Source organism: Schistocerca piceifrons, chromosome X, assembly GCF_021461385.2.
Source record: "Schistocerca piceifrons isolate TAMUIC-IGC-003096 chromosome X, iqSchPice1.1, whole genome shotgun sequence".
NCBI classification, from domain to species: domain Eukaryota; kingdom Metazoa; phylum Arthropoda; class Insecta; order Orthoptera; family Acrididae; genus Schistocerca; species Schistocerca piceifrons.
This window is the reverse complement of record NC_060149.1, coordinates 100,762,388-100,786,049: the sequence shown is the minus strand read 5'-3', so window position 1 is coordinate 100,786,049 and position 23,662 is coordinate 100,762,388. Positions and strand designations below refer to the sequence as shown.

The window sequence follows — 23,662 nt, the reverse complement described above, 5'->3', positions numbered from 1 at the left end:
CCTGTCATCTCGACTGCTAGTGATACGAGGCCGTTGGGATCCAGCACGGCGTTCCGTATTACCATCCTGAACCCACCGATTCCAAATTTTGCTGACAGTCATTGGATTTCGACCAACGCGAGCAGCAATGTCGCGATACGATAAACCGCAATCGCGATAGGCTACAATCCGACCTTTATCAAAGTCGGTAACGTGGTGGTACGCATTTCTCCTCCTTACACGAGGCATCACAACAACGTTTCACCAGGCAACGCCAGTCAACTGCTGTTTGTGTATGAGAAATCGGTTGGAAACTTTCCTCATGTCAGCACGTTGTAGGTGTCGCCACCGGCGCCAATTTTGTGTGAATGCCCTGAAAAGCTAATCATTTGTAAATCACAGCATCTTCTTCCTGTCGGTTAAATATCGCGTCTGTAGCACGTCATCTTCGTGGTGTATCAATTTGAATGGCCAGTAGTGTATGTAGCGCTAATGTAGATGACATATGCTCGTCCATCTTAGACTATTGCTTCAAGATGTTCTTTTATCATCATCTTTCAGTATCTATTAATCGATTCCGATATCGTGGCAAAGTTAATTGGAGGAATGATTGCTTATGAAAGTTCTTTGTCTGTTTACAGGAAACTGTTCAACACTTTGCGACTGCGAAGGAGCTGGTCGCGGCGGAGGAGCACGGCCAGCGAGGACGTAGGCAGCCGCGAAAACAGCCCGGACGTACGTCACGCTTTCGCCTTGCAGCTGCCACCCTAATTGTGGGCTCCCAAAACGTTGCCAGCTTGTACCGTATTTAAGCACCTGAGGGCGTTGTGAGAAAGTTCCGACGCTCTCGTCAGCTTTCGCAACTGCAGTATTCTCATTCCTCATCAGCAAACTGTAGACTGTAATCTGGAGCAAAGTGAACGCAGGAAATAGAAAACACACTGTCTGCGGTCAGTCTACTTCTTCGCTTCACACTCTTATTAGACATGCAAATATGCAGCACTGCCTGGATCAGATATCTAGTTACCTCTTTTTGTAGATAGAATGTCAAACCCCAGTCTTCCTTCAGGCTAGATTATCCCATATGGCACAACAGTGTTGTTTCCTGATGAGAGGCAGCAGCCTTTTCAGTACGAGCAACAGTCTGAATGACTGACTGATCTGGCCTTGTAACATCAACCAACATGTCCTTGCTGTGCTGGTACAGTGACGGGCTCAAAGTAATAGGAAACTATAACCGTTACATATTCCAAGGACATGCAGCTCTACTGTATGATTAAATGATGATGGCATACTCTTGGGTGGAATTTTTCGGATGTAACAGTCTCCCATCCGGATCTTCCGGTGGGGACTACTCGTGAGGATGTTCTCATCAGGAGAAACAAAACGTATTCTACGGATCGGGGCGTGGAATGTTAGATCCATTAATCTGGCAGGTTGGTTACAAAATTTAAAAAGAGAAAGAGATAGGTTGAGGTCAGATATACTGGGGCTCATCAGAGTTCATTGGCAGGATGAACAGAACCTTTCGTCAGTTTAGTTGTTGTTGTTGTTGTTGTTGTGGTCTTCAGTCCTGAGACTGGTTTGATGCAGCTCTCCATGCTACTCTATCCTGCGCAAGCTGCTTCATCTCCCAGTACCTACTGCAACCTACATCCTTCTGAATCTGCTTCGTGTATTCATCTCTTGGTCTCCCTCTACGATTTTTACTCTCCACGCTGCCCTCCAATACTAAATTGGTGATCCCTTGATGCCTCAAAACATGTCCTACCAACCGATCCCTTCTTCTTGTCAAGTTGTGCCACAAACTTCTCTTCTCCCCAATCCTATTCATCACCTCCTCATTAGTTATGTGATCTACGCATCTAATCTTCAGCATTCTTCTGTAGCACCACATTTCGAAAGCTTCTATTCTCTTCTTCTCTAAACTATTTATCGTCCATGTTTCACTTCCATACATGGCTACACTCCATAGAAATACTTTCAGAAACGACTTCCTGACACTTAAATCTATACTCGATGTTAACAAATTTCTCTTCTTCAGAAACGCTTTCCTTCCCATTGCCAGTCTACATTTTATATCCTCTCTACTTCGACCATCATCAGTTATTTTGCTACCCAAATAGCAAATCTCCTTTACTACTTTAAGTATCTCATTTCCTAATCTAATACCCTCAACATCACCCGACTTAATTCGACTACATTCCATTATCCTCGTTTTGCTTTTGTTCACGTTCATCTTATATCCTCCTTTCAAGACACTATCCATTCCGTTCAACTGCTCTTCCAAGCCCTTTGCTGTCTCTGACAGAATTACAATGTCATCGGCGAACCTCAAAGTTTTTATTTCTTCTCCATGGATTTTAATACCTACTCCGAATTTTTCTTTTGTTTCCTTCACTGCTTGCTCAATATACAGAGTGAATAACATCGGGGAGAGGCTACAACCCTGTCTCACTCCCTTCCCAACCACTGCTTCCCTTTCATGCCCCTCAACTCTTATAACTGACATTTGGTTTCTATACAAATTGTAAATAGCATTTCGCTCCCTGTATTTTACCCCTGCCACCTTCAGAATTTGAAAGAGAGTATTCCAGTCAACATTGTCAAAATCTTTCTCTAAGTCTACAAATGCTAGAAACGTAGGTTTGCTTTTCCTTAATCTAGCTTCTAAGATAAGTCGTAGGGTCAGTATTGCCTCACGTGTTCCAATATTTCTACGGAATCCAAACAGATCTTCCCCAAGGTCAGCTTCTACTAGTTTTTCCATTCGTCTGTAAAGAATTCGCGTTAGTATTTTGCAGCCGTGGCTTATTAAACTGATAGTTCGGTAATTTTCACATCTGTCAACACCTGCTTTCTTTGGGATTGGAATTATTATATTCTTCTTGAAGTCTGAGGGTATTTCGCCTGTCTCATACATCTTGCTCACCAGATGGTAGAGTTTTGTCAGGACTGGCTCTCCCAAGGCCGTCAGTAGTTCTAATGGAATGTTGTCTACTCCCGGGGCCTTGTTTCGACTCAGGTCTTTCAGTGCTCTGTCACACTCTTGACGCAATATCATATCTCCCATTTCATCTTCATCTACATCCTCTTCCATTTCCATAATATTGTCCTCAAGTACATCGCCCTTATATAGACCCTCTATATAATCCTTCCACCTTTCTGCTTTCCCTTCTTTGCTTAGAACTGGGTTTCCATCTGAGCTCTCGATATTCATACAAGTGGTTCTCTTTTCTCCAAAGGTCTCTTTAATTTTCCTGTAGGCAGTATCTATCTTACCCCTAGTGAGATAAGCCTCTACATCCTTACATTTATCCTCTAGCCATCCCTGCTTAGCCATTTTGCACATCCTGTCGATCTCATTTTTGAGACGAATGTATTCCTTTTTGCCTGCTTCATTTACTGCATTTTTATATTTTCTCCTTTCATCAATTAAATTCAATATTTCTTCTGTTACCCAAGGATTTCTACTAGCTCTCGTCTTTTTACCTACTTGATCCTCTGCTGCCTTCACTACTTCATCCCTCAAAGCTACCCATTCTTCTTCTACTGTATTTCTTTCCCCCATTCCTGCCATTTCTTCACTTACTTTCTCCCTGAAACTCTGTACAACCTCTGGTTAAGTCAGTTTATCCAGGTCCCATCTCCTTAAATTCCCACCTTTTTGCAGTTTCTTCAGTTTTAATCTACAGTTCATAACCAATAGATTGTGGTCAGAGTCCATATTTGCCCCTGGAAATGTCTTACAATTTAAAAACTGGTTCCTAAATCTCTGTCTTACCAATATATAATCTATCTGAAATCTGTCAGTATCTCCAGGCTTCTTCCATGTATACAGCCTTCTTTTATGATTCTTGAACCAAGTGTTAGCTATGATTAAGTTGTGCTCTGTGCAAAATTCTACCAGGCGGCTTCCTCTTTCATTTCTTAGCCCCAATCCATATTCACCCACTATGTTTCCTTCTCTCCCTTTTCCTACTACCGAATTCCAGTCACCCATTACTATTTAATTTTCGTCTCCCTTCACTATCTGAATAATTTCTTTTATTTCATCATACATTTCTTCAATTTCTTCGTCATCTGCAGAGCTAGTTGGCATATAAACTTGTACTACTGTAGTAGGCGTGGGCTTCGTGTCTATCTTGGCCACAATAATGCGTTCACTATGCTGTTTGTAGTAACTTACCCGCATTCCTATTTTTTTTATTCATTATTAAACCTACTCCTGCATTACCCCTATTTGACATTGTATTTATAACCCTGTATTCGCCTGACCAAAAGTGTTGTTCCTCCTGCCACCGAACTTCACTAATTCCCACTATATCTAACTTTAACCTATCCATTTCCCTTTTTAAATTTTCTAACTTACCTGCCCGATTAAGGGATCTGACTTTCCACGCTCCGATCCGTAGAACGCCAGTTTTCTTTCTCCTGATAACGACGTCCTCTTGAGTATTGGTTCAAATGGCTCTGAACACTATGGGACTTAACTGCTGTGGTCATTAGTCCCCTAGAACTTAGAACTACTTAAACCTAACTAACCTAAGGACATCACACACATCCATGCCCGAGGCAGGATTCGAACCTGCGACCGTAGTGGTTGCGCGGTTCCAGACTGTAGGGCCTAGAACCGCTCGGCCACTCCGGCCGGCTCTTGAGTAGTCCCCGCCCGGAGATCCGAATGGGGGAGTATTTTACCTCCGGAGTATTTTACCCAAGAGGACGCCATCATCATTAACCATACAGTAAAGCTGCATGCCAAAAGGCCAGGTCAGTCAATCATCCAGACTGTCTACCCCTGCAACTACTGAAAAGGCTGCTGCCCCTCTTCAGGAACCACACGTTTGTCTGGCCTCTCAACAGATACCCCTCCGTTGTGGTTGCACCTACGGTACGGCTATCTGTATCGCTGAGGCACGCAAGCCTCCCCACCAACGGCAAGGTCCATGGTTCGTGGGGGGTACAGTGTTAGAAACACAAAATCAAAGAGGAGTAATGCTGTAGTAGCTGTAACAATGAATAAGAAAATGGGAATGCGGATAAGATATTAAGAGCAGCATAGTGATCGCATTATCGTAGACAAAGTAGACGCGAAGTCAACAACCACCACTGTAGTGCAATTTAATATGCCAACTAGCGCTGCAGATGATGAAGAGATTGAAAGACTGTAAGGTGAGAGAAAAGAAATTGTTCAGATAATTAAGAGAGAGGAAAATTTAAATGTGATGGGTGATGAATTCGGTAGTAGAAAGAGCAAGGAAAGGAGAGGAATTAAGGAGAAGCCATCTGGCAGAATTTTGCACACGGTGTAATTTAATCATCGCTGCGCCTGGTTTGAGAATTATGAAAGGACATTGTATACGTGGAAGAGAGCTGGAGAGACTTTAGGGTTTCAGATTTATTATACAATGGCAAAACAGAGTTTTCGGAACCAGATTTTGAGTTGTAAGACATCTCCTGCGGCACACGTGGACTCTGTCCATAATTTATTCGTTATGAAATGTATATTACCACTGAATAATTTGCAGAAAGGTATCAAATTGAGGAGATGGGTGCAGGATATGTCGGATGAACCAGAGGTTGTTGAGAGCATAAAAGGGAGCATTAGGTAACGATTGACTGAAGCAATAGAAGTTGAATGGGTAGCTTTGGTAGACGAAATAGTGAAGGCAGAAGAGGATCAAATGGGTACAATAACAAGGCCTAGTAGAAATCCTTGAATATCATAGTGATGTTGAATTTAATTGATAAAAGGAGAAAATATAAAAATGGGGCAAACGAAGCTGGCGAAAGGGATTACAAACGTTTAAAAATGAGATTGACAGAAAGTACAAATGGCTAAGCAGGAATGGCTAGAGGAAAAATATAAGTCTATAGAACCATGTGTAACTAAGGCAAAGGTACATATCACCTGCAGGAAAACGAAAGAACTCTTAGGAGAACAAGAGCTCAGACGGAAAACCAGAAATAAGTGAAGAAGCGAAAGGTGGAAGGCGGAAGGATTGCGTAAAGGGACTGCACAGCGAAAATTAACTTGAAGGCAATATTATAGAAAGTGAACTATTAGTTAGATTCATATTCCATGGACCATTTGTACGATAAATCGCAATGATATGGAACGAGACATTTTACATTCACATCACAAATTAATGTGTAAATATGGCTACATGCTGAAAATTTATTAGTTTTTTTATATACAGGCGTGAGTTAGGAATCCCTACCATCCCACCCCACCCCTCACATCTGACACATTACAATAATAGAAATTCTTCTGCGGAATAGAAAGAGTTGTCAACGAGAATTTTTTTCAGTTTGTTTTCGAATTTTACTTTGCTGTCTGTCAGACATTTTATATCACTGGCTGGCTGGCTGTGTGTCCCTTTTTGTGTTTAAGATAACCTTAATGTGGAGTAATTAATATCGTTTTTGGATGACCGTGTTGTCTCCGAGCCGTGTTATAACGTAAAACACCACCGCAGTGCATCATAACTGCTCGCTGATTGACACACATTGTCTTTTCCCGTTCTTTCAGCTACCTCTTGTTGTGGGGCCAGCGCCAGCGCAGTAGTCACGCCGACCTCATGCCATTTGACGGCCAGATTTCTGTGAACAACTAGGAGTTCTGTGGCAACACGCTCCAGGACTTCTATTCGTTTCCACTGAGTGTTAATACATGTTCAAAAATGGTTCAAATGACTCTGAGCACTATGGGACTTAACTTCTGAGATCATCAGTCCCCTAGAACTTAGAACTACTTAAACCTAGCTAACCTAAGGACATCACACACATCCATGCCCGAGGCAGTATTCGAACCTGCGACCGTAGCGGTCGCGCGGTTCCAGACTGAAGCGCCTAGAACCGCTTGGCCATCCCGGCCGGCAATACGTTATGTTACTTTATGTATCTCGTACTTAAGTTTTGGCAAGCCGTATACTTTCCTTACCACGTCACGTGCTTGCAACGCCATCAGACAGATTTCAGTCTAGCAGTGGGCATTGGTAAAAAAATGTTACGGCCCATTTAACAGATTATCAAGATCGCATCTGATGGCGTGTTTTCCTTGCTGCTGTACCTCGTTCGTCTACGTGGTTTGCCTACTCTCCAGCTGTTTGCTTGAGTAGTTTTTCGACAGTTAAGCTGACTACTCTCCCTTATAACTTTTGAGTGGGTGTTTCGCCGACAGAGACTCCTGGTGTAATTTTGGTACAATGTAACTTTTTCATCATCCGTGTAACATTCTCCAGTGGACCCTGAAACAACTTATATAATCACACTGGAGAAAAAATTAGTCACACATATGAGACACCACTTAAAATGTTTAACACCGCCTCCAGCCTCGACAGTGTCATCGTTTTGGAGAGGAACAGAGTTCACAAAGTTCTTCAGATATGCCAAATGTAGCTGAAGCCAATCGTCGTTGGTTATTACATTCTACAGAACCATCAAATAGCGGGTATGTTTACTGCTACGTTTCACTCGCTGTTCGAAATAGCCCAGACATCTTCTATGGGTTTTGCGGACCAGTCGAGGTGCAGGAGGGTGTCCGAATGGTAATCTAACCAGGAATGTATGCCTGCTGCCCTGTGAATGCAGTCATGTCGTCTCGGAATATGGGAGTATCCATAGCATATTCATCACCATGTAAAATAAAAGGCAGCATTTGGCCACAGAGAACGTTGAAGTAAAACATCCTCATGTATGCTGTGGGTAGCTTGAATGAGTGACCCCAAGCCATGGTACGAAAAACACCCACAAAATATCGCAGAATAACCCTCGGCCTGATGTACATCCTCCACGCTTTGCAGATTAAACACTCCAATGGGCGGTCAGTGCAGTAGACGCCTTGCATAATTTGAAAAGAGGCAAAATGGCGTCTTATTGGACCTCACTATGTGACTCAAATCAGCTACCGTCCAGTTTCTGTGTTGTTTAGACCACCGAAGGAATGCAGCTTTATGCGCTGCTGAGGGCAATGGCTTTTCGGAAAGTAGCTGTCTCGAAATGTCCATTGTATGTAGTCCACTTTGAAATATTAGCTAGGAAAGTGGTTGAGATGGACCTGCGCTCACTGCCAGTAGCAAATGCTGTCGGATTTGAAACCGACTGTCATTGGCAAGGCGTAACTTTCGTCTCCAGCCACTGTTAGCTAAGATCTTTTTACAACTGCTGTTTTACGTGTCTACAAGTGGTACACCATTCCTTATAGATACGTTGCACAGTCCAAATTGATAAACGGATAACTTAAGGGGACCTGGGTGTTATGAGGATCCGAAAAATGGAATTTTTTTATTTGATAAAATTCTGTAATTTTTTTCCTGATTATGCGTATATACAGGGTGGTCCATTGATCGTGACCGGGCCAAATATCTCACGAAATAAGCGTCAAACGAAAAAACTACAAAGAACGAAACTTGTCTAGCTTGAAGGGGTAAACCAGGTGGCGCTATGATTGGCTCGCTAGATGGCGCTGCCGTAGGTCAGACGGATATCCACTGCGTTTTTTTTAAATAGGAACCCCCATTTTTTATTACATATTCGTCTAGTACGTAAAGAAATATGAATGTTTTAGTTGGACCACTTTTTTCGCTTTGTGATAGATGGCGCTATAATAGTCACAAACATATGGCTCACAATTTTAGACGAACAATTGGTAACAGGTAGGTTTTTTAAATTAAAATACAGAACATAGCTACGTTTGAACGTTTTATTTCGGTTGTTCCAATGTGATACATGTACCTTTGTGAACTTATCATTTCTGAGAACGCATGATGTTTCAGCGCGATTACCTGTAAATACCACATTAATGCAGTAAATGCTCAAAATGATGCCCGTCAACCTCAATGCATTTGGCAATACTTGTAACGACATTCCTCTCAACAGCGAGTAGTTCGCTCTCCGTAATGTTCGCACATGCATTAAAAATGCGCTGACGCATGTTGTCAGGCGTTGTCGGTGGATCACGATAGCAAATATCCTTAAACTTTCCCCACAGAAAGAAATCCGGGGACGTCAGATCCGGTGAACGTGCGGGCCATGGTACGGTACTTCGACGACCAATCCACCTGTCATGAAATATGCTATTCAATACCGCTTCAACCGCACGCGAGCTATGTGCCGGACAACCATCATGTTGGAAGTACATCGCCATTCTGTCATGCAGTGAAACAGCTTGTAGTAACATCGGTAGAACATTACTAGGAGATCAGCATACATTGCACCATTTAGATTGCCATCAATAAAATGGGGGCCAATTATCCTTCCTCCCATAATGCCGCACCATACATTAAACCGCCAAGGTCGCTGATGTTCCACTTGTCGCAGCCATCGTGGATTTTCCGTTGTCCAGTAGTGCATAATATGCCGGTTTACGTTACTAAATAGAAAGCGTGCAAAAAATCTGTCATCGTCCCGTAATTTCTCTTCTGCCCACCGGCAGAACTGTACACGACGTTCAAAGTCGTCACCATGCAATTCCTGGTGCATAGAAATACGCTATGGGTGCAATCGATGTTGATGTAGCATTCTCAGCAAGGACGTTTTTGAGATTCCCGATTCTCGCGCAATTTGTCTTCTACTGATGTGCGGATTAGCCACGACAGCAGCTAAAACACCCAATTGGGCATCATCATTTGTTGCAGGTCGTGGCTGACGTTTCACATGTGTGTGGCTGAACGCTTCCTGTTTCCTTAAATAAGGTAACTATTCGGCGAACGGTCCAGACACTTGGATGATGTCGTCCAGGATACCGAGCAGCATACATAGCACACGCCCGTTGTGCATTTTGATCACAATAGCCATACATCAACACGATATCGACCTTTTCCGCAATTGGTAAACGGGCCATTTTAACACGGGTAATGTATCACGAAGCAAATAGCGTCCGCACTGGCGGAATGTTACGTGATACCACGTACTTATACGTTTGTGACTATTACAGCGTCATCTATCACAAAGCGAAAAAAGTGGTCCAATTAAAACATTCATATTTCTTTACGTACTACACGAATATGTAATAAAAAATGGGGGTTCCTATTTTAAAAAACGCAGTTGATATCCGTTTGACCTGTGGCAGCGCCGTCTAGCTAGCCAACCATAGCGCCATCTATTTTCCTCCTTCAAGCTAGACGAGTTTCGTTGTTTATAGTTTTTTCGTTTGATGCTTATTTCCTGAGATATTTGGCCCAGTCACTATCAATGGACCACCCTGTATAGTACCCCACGATTTTCACGTTTAAATGCCTTTCTAAAGCAGATGCGGCGCGTGAGTGGCTAGCTGTCACACTACTGTCAAAAACAAAACCTTGCCTACAGTGTCTCGTCAATAATTTTGGCGCCATAGCAACTTGTTCGTGTAATAACTTTGTAGAACATATCGACTGTACCTTGAATATGGATTAATTGAAATCGATCTTTCTGTCGACAGAAGTAGATACAGTCTTCGCGCACGTTTGTGTCGTAAACTGTTTTAGATGGAATGTCAGCTTTTCATATTGGTATGATGGACGCCGTATTGTGTTTTAATGATGACATAACAAGTACATTAAAAACCACGAGCAAATTAGGCATCAAAACTGGGGACGCCATGAAAAGTAGGAGAGGCGACGTGTCGGTGAAGCTAAAAAGATGCTGAAAGCATGGTAAAGGAGGCCAGAATAACAAAGAAAAGAAAGAAAAGTAAAGAAGATGAGAAGGACGTTAAGAATCAACAGGATTGTGGAGCTGGAGTGTTTTGACGCGTTGCCTTTGAGAAGAAAATGACATGCAGATCTTTAGTTTTTATTTCCCGTAGTCAATGTTTTTGCATACTTAGATATCATCATCTCATCCAATATTAAAGCAACAACAACAAAATGTTGCATGAATAATAATATAGTCCTTGCCTATACAGTGAGCCCAATTATTCAACAGCGTATTACATATTTTAAGCTGTAGCATGTCATTTAACAGTTAAAGAATAATATTCTTTTATTTTGAACAGTGTGCAAGTACAGTGTACCTAAAATAAAAATTACACGTAATTCAATACGGCCGGTCGGAGTGGCCGTGCGGTTCTGGGCGCTACAGTCTGGAGCCGAGCGACCGCTACGGTCACAGGTTCGAATCCTGCCTCGGGCATGGATGTGTGTGATGTCCTTAGGTTAGTTAGGTTTAATTAGTTCTAAGTTCTAGGCGACTGATGACCTCTGCAGTTGAGTCGCATAGTGCTCAGAGCCATTTGAACCAATTCAATACGTGAGAAAAACATCAATATTCATTCCACTATGCATTCTACAGTTTTTTTTTTTTTGAAATAGAGGTCAAAATATGCTAATTGTTTTTTTAAAGTTTCATTCTAATATCTATTAAAGTTGTTGAGTTATTAAATTTCAAAATGATATGAGTTTAACACCGCTGGACCCAACTCATCACACGCCACACAGCCATACACTCATAGATATAATAGCAACAAAGCGACCAGATAAAATAATTCGCGCCAATCAGACATCCGCTCCAGGACTCTCTGCTCATGACGTGATATTCTTAAATTACTCAGTACATACTACCAAAGAAAAATCTCACCTGGTAACCTACAGAAACCTAAAAAATGTTAACCATGACGCTCTTCAAAAGGATTGCTCAGACATCCCTTGGCATGATATGAGCAATGAACCGACTTTAGACGGAAAAATTCGGGAATTATGTCGCAAAATTATTGCACTGTATGATAAACATGCTCCTCAACGCACTGTCAAGGTAAAGAGAGCTCCCGCTCCGTGGCTCACCACTGCATTACGCCAGTTAATGAATAAACGTGATGCTGCACATAGGGCCTTCAAGCGTAACCCAACTCCCGAGGCGTACGAAGCTTATAGGAAACTCCGAAATAGAACTAAGCAAAGCGGGAGGAATGCCAAAATCAGACATGCCCGCTCTGTCGTATGCGACATATCAAAACCTGCTGCACTGTGGAAAAAGCTGCGCAGTTTCGGTATAGGGAAGCGAAGATCTGACGCTGTTTATCAAGCGTCTGCAGAAGAATTAAACGATTTCTTCTCAACAGCTGTAAACTGCCACGCAGCGACAAATTACCAGCCCCAAGATATCAATCTCTCGAGAGACAAGTTTTTCCTAAAACATGTCACTACCGGCACAGTACACAAGGCAATTATGGGCATCTCTTCCGAGGCAGTAGGAAATGATGGAGTGAGCATTGGCATGATTAAGAACGTCGTAAACACTATTACTCCAGTTATCACAGACATCATCAACCTGTCTCTTGTCAGTAGTACATATCCTACTGAGTGGAAGCAAAGTTTAATTCAACCCATACCCAAGACTGACAACCCTAAGTCGCCAGGTGACTACAGGCCGATCAGCATACTTCCTGCAATATCTAAAGCCCTAGAATACATCGTCCATGAACAGCTGACGCATTACCTCAAAACTCATAACATCCACGACAAATATCAGTCAGGCTTTCGAAAGCACCATAGTACAGCAACTGCATTAATCAAAGTAACTGATGACATTAAACATGTTATGGACAGACGTGAAGCTACCATCCTAACACTGCTTGACTTTAGCAAGGCTTTTGATACAGTTGACTTTGATATATTACTAATTAAAATGAAGCAGCTGAATTTCTCAAACAGCGCAATACACTGGTTCGACAGCTACCTCAAAAACAGAAGTCAACAAGTCATTTGTGGGTCGGAAAAGTCATCATGGAAAAACGTGCGCTCTGGAGTTCCCCAAGGCTCCGTCCTTGGTCCATTACTCTTCTCACTGTACGTTAATGATATTTCTTCAGTGATTCACTCCTGCAACTACCATCTATATGCCGACGACATCCAACTGTACATAAGTGCAAGCCCCAAGAACATTGCTGACGCAGTAGCGAGTATGAACGCAGATCTTTGCTCTGTTTCTCGATGGGCACAGAACCTAGGTCTGAAACTAAACCCCAAGAAATCCCAGGTCATACTTATATCTCATCCAAAGTTAATCAGTCGGTACTTTCGCGAAACAGTCCCTCAAATACTCCTCAATGGTACCCAACTACCATACCAAAAAACAGTAAAAGACCTTGGAATAATCTTGGATGAACACCTAAACTGGGAAGAACAAACAGTCACAGCTTGCCGGAAATCGCTCTCCTCCCTACATGCAATTCAAAAATTTAGAAAAATATTTCCAACCCATGTTAAACAAAAATTAGTCCAAACACTAGTCTTGCCTAATCTTTACTACTGTGATGTAGTTCAACACGGCACAAATAGTGAAAATTCGAGATGCCTCGAGCTAGTGATGAATGCTTGCGTTAGATACGTATGCAATATACGGTTGTATGATCATATCAGTCCTTCATACTCCCGGCTAGGTTGGATATGCCCACATACGGCACGCGATCTCCACACGATGTGCTTACTTCATCGATTTCTTAGCCACTGGTGCCCCCAATACTTATCTTCTCACATTAAACACCTATCATCATTCCACAACCGCAATACCAGATCGGATACGTCTAGCATATTGGCTGTACCTTTACATAACACAAAATCTTTCTCCGTGTCATTCTCCATCTCAGCCATACGACTATGGAACGCGCTCCCCTGTGATCTGCGTCTTATCCAGAACCACTCAACATTCAAGAGGGAACTCAAGACTTACATATTAGGGACGGTATAGCCACCATTGTTGTGCTCCTCTCATCTTTTTCTTTCTCCTCTCCATCATAGCTTCGAATTTTACCATTCTATTTCTCTTCCTCTAACCGATCTACCTCTTCTATATCTCTTTTACCCCATTCGATCGTCTTATGTCTCTGCTTGATGAGAATAACTCACAAGCTGCAAGAATATAACGAGAAAATTCCCAACTAGCAATAGGACTGACAATCATAAAAGAAAAATATGTTTACTTTCATATACATAGTCATTATTACTATTATTATTATTATTATTATTATTATTATTCTTTATTGTTATAATTATTTTTTATTGTTATAATTATCGTTGTACTACTTTTATAATCTCTATTTTTTTTCTTTAACATTAATACTGTATAACATGTTATATGTCCTTAATGTTCTGTAGAAACTGAAATTTGTTGAATCTGAGTATGCCTGGTTAGGTGTAAGAGAGGGCCTGAAGGCCCTAATCTTGCCAGGTAAAATAAATGCATAAATAAATAAATAAATAAATAAATAATCTATACGCCATGACGTCCAGGTCCCCTTACTTCGCAGTGTGGAGGTGCGTACGTGCAAACTCAGTTGCTCGTTTCAGCTATTCTGTCAGATTTCTACGTCTGCCCATATTACTGTGCTGATTCCATACTGCCGACTGGCACATAAACACTACTTCACTGGCATGGGGCCCACGAGAAAGACAGGCCGCGGCGCGTGCGTCACGAGGGTGGGGCTCAGCTTGCTCGCTCGTTCAGCTCCGGAGACGAACTGCGTTTCTTGCCCTGTTAACTCGTAATTGGGTATTTACGTCTAAACGAGAACTGTATCGTATACTGGAATCCGCTATTGTGGAGTCTTACTAATTACCAGTACTAAAACGAAACACATAACTTTGCAGTATGCTGTAATTTAATATCTACGCTTGACATAAATGGTACAACGCCTTGTTTATAGCATTCATTCTCTTCTGCTTAACATTTCATTGAGGATGTAGCGCCTCACGCAAGCGATAATCATTTCGGCATCATTTTTGTTTTGCTGTACCTGGTGCAGCCGTATCAAATTGTTAGATTGGTGTGCATAAATTCGTAGCGTTTTTGTTTTGCATATTGGTTCAAATGGCTCTGAGCGCTATGGGACTCAACCTCTTAGGTCATAAGTCCCCTAGAACTTAGAACTACTTAAACCTAACTAACCTAAGGACATCACACACACCCATGCCCGAGGCAGGATTCGAACCTGCGACCGTTGCAGTCCCGCGGTTCCGGACTGCAGCGCCAGAACCGCACGGCCACCGCGGCCGGCTGCATATTGGTATTCCAGTTGCTATGGGTTTGTTTATCGATTGTAATTTATTATTTGTAGTTCATTGTTGCTCTTTCAGTTTACGTATTGTCATTTGGAGATAGTGAGTGGAGCTGTGGACGTTAGAAAATGGAGTGACAAGTGGAGAAATCGGAACTTTCTTTCTTTCTTTCTTTGGCTCGTGCCGTTTCCCGAAAGGACGCAGGGTCAGCATGGTTAATCGGATTTGGCGAGGTTAATTGAAGGGGTGGCCGGATGCCCTTCCTGCCGCCATCCCGTACCCCCCGGGACGGAATTAGTGGTCACCAACTGTCTGTGCCCAGTGTAATCCACGAAAGAGTGCGAATGTCTTCAGATTTCTGCGAGCCGTGTAACTGAGGCGGGACGTGGGGACCAGCCCTGTATTCACCTAGTGGGATGTGGAAAACCGCCTAAGAAGTGGAGAAATCGGAACATTTCCAACACATTCTCTCCGAGTTTAGTAGAGGGGTGACAGGAGTGGAGGCAGCCAGAAATATTTGCGTCGTGTATTACCACTGGACACAGTACGGCAAGAAAATGGTTTTACGTTTTAAGGAAGATCGTTTTGAAATTAATGACTCACCACAAACCTTTGGAGTTTCGTGACGAATATTAAAACGCATTAATCCACAATGATTCATGTCAATGTACTCGAAAACTGGCAGATGTGATGAACTGTGATCATTCCACCATCGTGTTACATTTGCATGCAAAAATCTGGTGTATGGATACCACATGCTGTAAGCCGAAAGCACAAAAAGCAGTGGGTACCATACGTTCAGCTCCACACTGACCATTCCTAACCTATACTTTTACTGCTTGGTGCTAACATAATGGAAACAAGGAATGGTTTAGCCCAAACAAAGCAGCAACTCCTCGTACAAAGACCTTCGCAAAGTCACAAAAGATAATGTTATGCATCTGGTGGACTAGCAACAGTGTGGTGTATTACGAATTGCTTCTCCGAGGTGTAACTATCACTGCTGACATTTATTGTCAAATGAGGCGTCTTGCAGACGAGATCCCACAACAACGACCAGGAACACTGCCTGAAGTGGTGCTAAGCCCGCCCGCATTCTACAGGACTGACAAAAACCATTATACAGGAGCCGGATTGGGAAGTCATTCCTCACCCACCTTATTCACCTGATAGTACGTCCTCAGCTTTTAACCTTTTCCGCCTTCTATCGAACAACCTTCAAGGAACTTCTGCTCCGTATGAAAATACGCTCCGAACATGCCTCGACGAGTTCTCCACTTCAAACCAAGTGATTTCTACAGTCGCGGAATCGAAAATTTACCCAAGCGTTGTCAGAGTGTTATAAATAGTGAAGGAGAATTTACACTACTGGCCATTAAAATTGCTACACCACGAAGATGACGTGTTACAGACGCGAAATTTAACCGACAGGAAGAAGATGTTGTGATATGCAAATGATTAGCTTTTCAGAGCATTCACACAAGGTTGGCGCCGGTGGCGACACCTACAACGTGCTGACATGAGGAAAGTTTCCAACCGATTTCTCATACAGAAACAGCAGTTGACCGGCGTTCCTGGTGAAACGTTGTTGTGATACCTCGTGTAAGGAGGAGAAATGCGTACCATCACGTTTCCGACTTTGATAAAGGTCGGATTGTAGCCTATCGCGATTACGGTTTATCGTATCGCGACATTGCTGCTCGCTTTGGTCGAGATCCAATGACTGTTAGCAGAATATGGAATCGGTGGGTTCAGGAGGATAATACGGAACGCCGTGCTGGATCTCAACGGCCTCGAATCACTAGCAGTCGAGATGACAGGCATCTTATCCGCATGGCTGTAACGGATCGTGCAGCCACGTCTCGATTCCTGAGTCAACAGATGGGGACGTTTGCAAGACAACAACCATCTGCACGAACAGTTTGACGACGTTTGCAGCAGCACGGACTATCAACTCGGAGACCATGGCTGCGGCTGCCCTTGACGCTGCATCACAGACAGGAGCGCCTGCGATGGTGTACTCAACGACGAACCTGGGTGCACGAATGGCAAAACGTCATTTTTTCGGATGAATCCAGGTTCTGTTTACAGCATCATGATGGTCACATCTGTGTTTGGCGACATCGCGGTGAAGGCACATGGGAAGCGTGTATTTGTCATCGCCATACTGGCGTATCACCCGCCGTTATGGTATGGGGTGCCATTGGTTACACGTCTCGGTCACCTCTTGTTCACATTGACGGCGCTTTGAACCGTGGGCGTTACATTTCAGATGTGTTACGACCCGTGGCTCTACCCTTCATTCGATCCCTGCGAAACCCTACATTTCAGTAGGATAATGCACGACCGCATGTTGCACCAATTGAAAACGCCTGGTCAATGGTGGCCGAGCAACTGGCTCGTCACAATACGCCAGTCACTACTCTTGATGAACTGTAGTATCGTGTTGAAGCTGCATGGGCAGCTATACCCGTCCACGCCATCCAAGCTCTGTTTGACTCAACGCCCAGGCGTATCAAGGCCTTTATTACAGCTAGAGGTGGTTGTTCTGGGTACTGATGTCTCAGGATGTATGCACCCAAATTGCGTGAAAATGTAATCACACGTCAGTTCTAGTATAATATATTTGTCCAATGAATACCCGTTTATCATCTGCATTTCTTCTTGGTTTATCAATTTTAATGGCCAGTAGTGTATTACTGATGATTAAAGTCTCTGTTACGTGTATCTGTTGTGAACTTACGGAAAGACGCTACGAACTTATGCAACAACCTGATAGTAGTCCTATGGACAACCGATCGTTGTAGTAAATTGTGAGAGTCCATAACAGCGGATTCCAGTAGAATATGCAATTCTCGTTTGTACGTGAATACCCATTTAAGTGTTAACAGGTTTAAAAACGGAGTTCGTCAGCTGATCTGGTGGTGGAGCGAGCGAGACCTATCCTCGTGACGTAGCACTGCGGGCTGTCTTTCTCGTCGCATGACCACCTGGTACTGGTTCTACACCTTACACAGCGTTCCACTGTCACCAGTGTGTTTATTTTAAGGCGTTGACTAATGTTTTGTACGGTGGCACTGTTATGCTATCGCTTATCAGAAGTAATTTTAAATTGTGGTGACGTTTATGTCGGTAATAGCGTCATTTCATATCTTCATGCACACTTATTTTGTTTCTAGGTTTGTCACAAGGACATATTCGCTAGCGGGAGGTACATGGGCATACCTATTTTGGAGTCTACGATGCTTCCCAAGCGTGACGTATGGCACTGCCTGCAACAAGGCAACGTGGCATTACACAGGGTTTGTGTCGGACATACGTTCGTCACTATTAAAACTCGCAGCGATGGGCATAACAGCGAAACTGCGCTGCGAGAGGTAGATATCTTAACGTAAGTATTTCACTTATTGAGGTAATATGAACATTTCTGCAAACATATCTTTACATTACAACATTAACGATAGACTCGTGATTTATGCAGCGATTGCTTTCCGACAGCTCCTAAACTTACCTTGTAGTCTTTACAGTTTGGGAGAGAAAACACGTTTCTACAATTATCCGAGATCGCGTGACTGAAATGTATATTTAATGAAAAATTTTTGACACAGTCGCAGTTTTGGTGTAATTGTAATTGTAGCAAAAGTTTCCTGATAAAAGAACTTAACATTACGTGACTGGCAGAATAAATCATTGCAGACGTATGGTGCTTTTCCATAAAATATTCTTTGATTAAAATAAAAAATCTTTAATTTAGATAATGTAGGCTAAGTTACTTATTTGCAAGAAAAGATCTTTGTCCACATTGTGAGCTCTAGTGTACGATTGGTTGTGATGAAGATGTTGGGACGAGCATTTCAGTTCACCAATTTACTTCCCTAAAGTCCTCCATCTGTTGAAGTCTAATCTCTTTGTTTTTCACCATATTCCCTTTCTCTTTGTGTGTGTGTATGTGTGTGTGTGTGTGTGTGTGTGACCGCGTTTGTGTGGACATTTTAAACGTGAAAATAATATTGTCACAGCTGATATAAACATTGTGTGTTATCTTCTTTTCCTTAAAATGGTACTTCTTCGTTCTCTCATTTAGGCCTAGGATGAAACGTTAACTACCTGCTTATCATGCTGTATGTGTATTGTACAGTTATACAACAATTTAGTTGTGGAATTAGCATTATAGTTATTAATTTGAGAGTTCACAGTCATGCTAGAGGTTTTACACAATTGCATTCTTCAATAAGCCTTGCTGTTTAGCCCCCTCACCCAAAAATCATCATCATCACTTGTTCAAGTAACTGACAGTGATTCAGACTGTCTAACTGTTTGTATACTTGCCTGCTCAGCGCAGTATTTTAGCCACATTATATTATGAGCAATTGTGCAAATCATCCATGAAACACGCAACTAACCAAGTAACTCTAGATTGGGCGGCTGCTTCTTTAGTTCTGTCATTTAACACTCTTGACACTTAGCATGTCATTCTCAGTATTTCTTTTCACGTTGCTTTCCCGTTTCCTCTCCCAAAAGAGCACTACATTTAAATTACCACTGAATAATTGTGAATTACTGTAACATATATCATTAAATATGATCATTCTATCTTATCTTCATTGTGAACTGTAATTTTAATAAAATTTTTGGATTTTATTGTGAAATATTAAGAGTGTTGATCTCAAAAATGTCTTTGTTACTGGCTTTACAAAAGAAATACCTGAGTACTAGTTCCTGAAATGTTGCAATAATGTTAGTACAGTATTATATTTAGTGGCTGATAAAGCAACTATTGTCAGTTTTACTTGGTACGTGTTCTGCATTAATTAATATGAAAAATAAAATGAAAAATTTTTTCCAGAGAAATTCGTCACACTAACATCCTTTTACTTATGGGTCTACTACATATGGAAGGATATCATGTTGTAATGGTGTTTGAAGACGTATTGGACTCACTGTATAATTTAATTCACGAAAAGGTTGGAAATATACCCTTAAATATCAATTTCTACTTGCCTATTCTCAGAAAAGCCTACGCAAAAGCGCAAATGGTTTTCTTCTTTGTCATTTATCACATGCTACTTTTACAGAAAGTCATTTTCACACCAGTGCAGAAGAAGAGTTTCATGATTCAGTTATGTGAAGTTATGATATTTCTTCATGATAATGGATGGCTACACACAGCAATTTCATCACATAATACACTTGTGACTAAAAATTACATTCTTAAGCTTTCTGGATTTGAATACTCACAAAATATTTACAAGGTAAGATAACTGTGCACTCAAGTATGTACTAAGTCGTGTAGACCTATTCTTTGATTGTGTTCTTGTTTGAATATTCATCTGTTGTAGGAATTGGCTATAAATATTGTAATTTATGAAAGTTAACAATTACACACCACCAAAAATACACGCGTCACTAACTGTGCAATTGCCTACTTACTATAATAAGTGACATATTACGGTTTTTGTAACGACTGTGATATGGATATACGATTCTCGTGGAACCATTTATCAGTTTGTAAATGAAAGACAACTTATTTAATGGTAACTATCTCCCTATGGTACTATAATATGAGCCTTTTCCAGAGAAGTCTGTTAATATTTACCTTGTTTTTCCTTCCTTCCTTCTTTCTTTCTTTAATTTTTAACATCTCATTGAACAGGTCCCTTAAGTAGGTGTCCGCAGCTCGTGGTCGTGCGTTAGCGTTCTCGCTTCCCGCGCCCGGGTTCCCGGGTTCGATTCCCGGCGGGGTCAGGGATTTTCTCTGCCTCGTGATGTCTGGGTGTTATGTGATGTCCTTAGGTTAGTTAGGTTTAAGTAGTTCTAAGTTCTAGGGGACTGATGACCATAGATGTTAAGTCCCATAGTGCTCAGAACCATTTTGAACCTTAAGTAGGTTCCCTCACATATTGTTAATTTCTCATGTTGTTCAGTTTTATTTAATTATTCAGATAACCCATTTGGAGGGTGCGATAAATCAACTTTGGGTTGCTTCTTTGGCTAGTGAAGTATGGGTAATGGAATACATGCTCACTCCGTTCACAAATGTCTGTATTATACCAGATACAAAAATATTTTCGATCGCTCGGTTCCGAGTTAACAAGGCAAACGATGCAACTGGCAGTCCCTCCCAATTTTTTTTAAAATTTTCGTTGCTCTCAGACCTCCTTCATCCTTCGAGAGTGTCGTTCCTTTTCTTCCTGCGTCCACTTTCTTCCATTTGCAGACTCTTTCTTTCCTGAAATCCTGCGTTTTATGTTGCTCCTTTAAAAAGTATTCTGTTATCTGTTATGTCCACACTAATTCCTTTGTTTCTCATATTTTTGTCAATTTCGGCGAACCATGTGGGTTTGGATTTGTAGCTGTTTAGTAAGTTGAAGATCGGCTTGGTTAGTCTGTTACTATCCATTCGGTATAACTGGCCATAAAACTGTAGTCTTCTTTTGCTCATTACATCAGTTAGCTTTGCCACTTTTAAATAGGGCTATGTTTGATCTTGATTTGTGTGCAACGTTACTATTATTTCTATAAAGTGCATCTCCTCTGTTGATTGCTTGTTGAGTAGGGGACAAGTCCCCTAAAGATACTACTCAGGGTTGTTAGCTCTGAGGAATATGTTTCTAGCAGCACCTCTGGACGCTGGCCACTTTACCGCTTGCTGCAAGTCAGATGCGTTGTTGATTTTTATCTTGTGTTGCTTCTTCCGCATGTTCCGCCGCTCCAGTATCCATTTTTTCCGCCTTCACTACCGCTGAAGTCTTCACTGTAAACCTAGCATGGAGGCTCACAGAATGCTATCACCCGGACCAGGTGAGCCCTGGCTTTTTTACGAGGTTGTTACTTTTGAGCCTCCTCCTTCCGGGCTTGGGTCCACCATAACGCTGTACAGTTTAAATATTACGTTAAATAATTTTGTATATTTGAAATATCGCCTTCTAAACATTGTTACGCTTTTCATTTCTTGCACTAACGCGCAAAGCGGACTGGTGGAAATGTGGCACATTATATAGCTCTTTTTTCGCAGCCAATCCCCAGTAAAACGGAGTGACGCATTTGAGGTCCTAATTGAGAATATTTGGGAAGGGACTGCCAGTTGCATCGTTTGCCTTGTAAACTCGGAACCGAGCGATAGAAAATACACTACTGGCCATTAAAATTGCTACACCACGAAGATGACGTGCTACAGACGCGAGATTTAACCGACAGGAAGAAGATGCAGTGATATGCAAATAATTAGCTTTTCAGAGCATTCACACAAGGTTGGCGCCGGTGGCGACACCGACAACGTGTTGACATGAGGAAAGTTTCCAAACGATTTCTCTTACACAAACAGCAGTTGACTGGCGTTGCCTGGTGAAACGTTGTTGTGATACCTCGTGTAAGGAGGAGAAATGCGTACCATCACGTTTCCGACTTTGATAAAGGTCGGATTGTAGCCTATCGCGATTACGGTTTATCGTATCGCGACATTGCTGCTCTCGTTGGTCGAGATCCAATGACTGTTAGCAGAATATGGAATCGGTGGGTTCAGGAGGGTAATACGGAACGCCGTGCTGGATCCCAACGACCTCGTATCACTAGCAGCCGAGATGACAGGCATCTTATCCGCATGGCTGTAACGGATCGTGCAGCAACGTCTCGAACCCTGAGTCAACAGATGGAGACGTTTGCAAGACAACAACCATATGCACGAAAAGTTCGACGACGTTTGCAGCAGCATGGACTACCAGCTCGGAGACCATGGCTGCGGTTACCCTTGATGCTGCATCATAGACAGGAGCGATGGTGTACTCAACGACGAACCTGGGTGCACGAAGGGCAAAACGTCATTTTTTCGAATGAATCCAGGTTCTGTTTACAGCATCATGATGGTCGCATCCGTGTTTGGCGACATCGCGGTGAACGCACATTGGAAGCGTGTATTCGTCATCGCCATACTGGCGTATCACCCAGCGTGATGGTATGCGGTGCCAATGGTTACGCGTGTCGGTCACCTCTTCTTCGCATTGACTGCACTTCCAACAGTGGACGCTACATTTCAGATGTGTTACGACCCGTGGCTTTACCTTCATTCGATCCGTGCGAAACCCGACATTTCAGCAGGATAATGCACGACCGCATGTTGCAGGTCCTGTACGGGCTTTTCTGGATGCAGGAAATGTTCGACTGCTGCCCTGTCCAGCACATTCTCAAGATCTCTCACCAACTGAAAACGTCTGGTCAATGGTGGCCGAGCAACTGGCTCGTCACAATGCGCTAGTCACTACTCTTGATGAACTGTGGTATCGTGGTGAAGCTGCATGGACAGCTGTACCTGTACACACCATCCAAGCTCTGTTTGACTCAATGCCTAGGCGTGTCAAGGACGTTATTACGGCCAGAGGTGGTTGTTCTGGGTACTGATTCCTCAGGATCTATGCACCCAAATTGCGTGAAAGTGTAATCACATGTCGGTTCTAGTATAATATATTTGTCCAATGAATACCCGTTTAGCCGGCCGGTGTGGCCGAGCCGTTCCAGGTCAGTCTGGAACCGCGAGGCTGCTACGGTCGCAGGTTCGAATCCTGCCTCGGGCATGGATGTGTGTGATGTCGTTAGGTTAGTTTGTTTTAAGTAGTTCTAAGTTCTATGGGACTGATGACCTCAGATGTTAAGTCCCATAGTGCTCAGAGCCATTTGAACCTTCTTTTTTTTTTTTTTTTTTTTTAATACCC

At 42.5% G+C, this 23,662-nt stretch overlaps 1 protein-coding gene across 1 annotated transcript in view; it reads left to right on the top strand.

Moving 5' to 3' along the window:
- The window catches only part of LOC124722972, a 210,686-nt gene that overhangs the window by 80,273 nt on the left and 106,751 nt on the right, over window positions 1-23,662 (top strand). Inside the window, exons 3-6 of the mRNA XM_047248140.1 lie at window positions 621-714; window positions 18,137-18,348; window positions 19,804-19,921; window positions 20,033-20,209. Coding sequence (XP_047104096.1) covers window positions 621-714; window positions 18,137-18,348; window positions 19,804-19,921; window positions 20,033-20,209 — 601 coding nt within the window. The remainder of the gene's footprint in view (window positions 1-620; window positions 715-18,136; window positions 18,349-19,803; window positions 19,922-20,032; window positions 20,210-23,662) is intronic.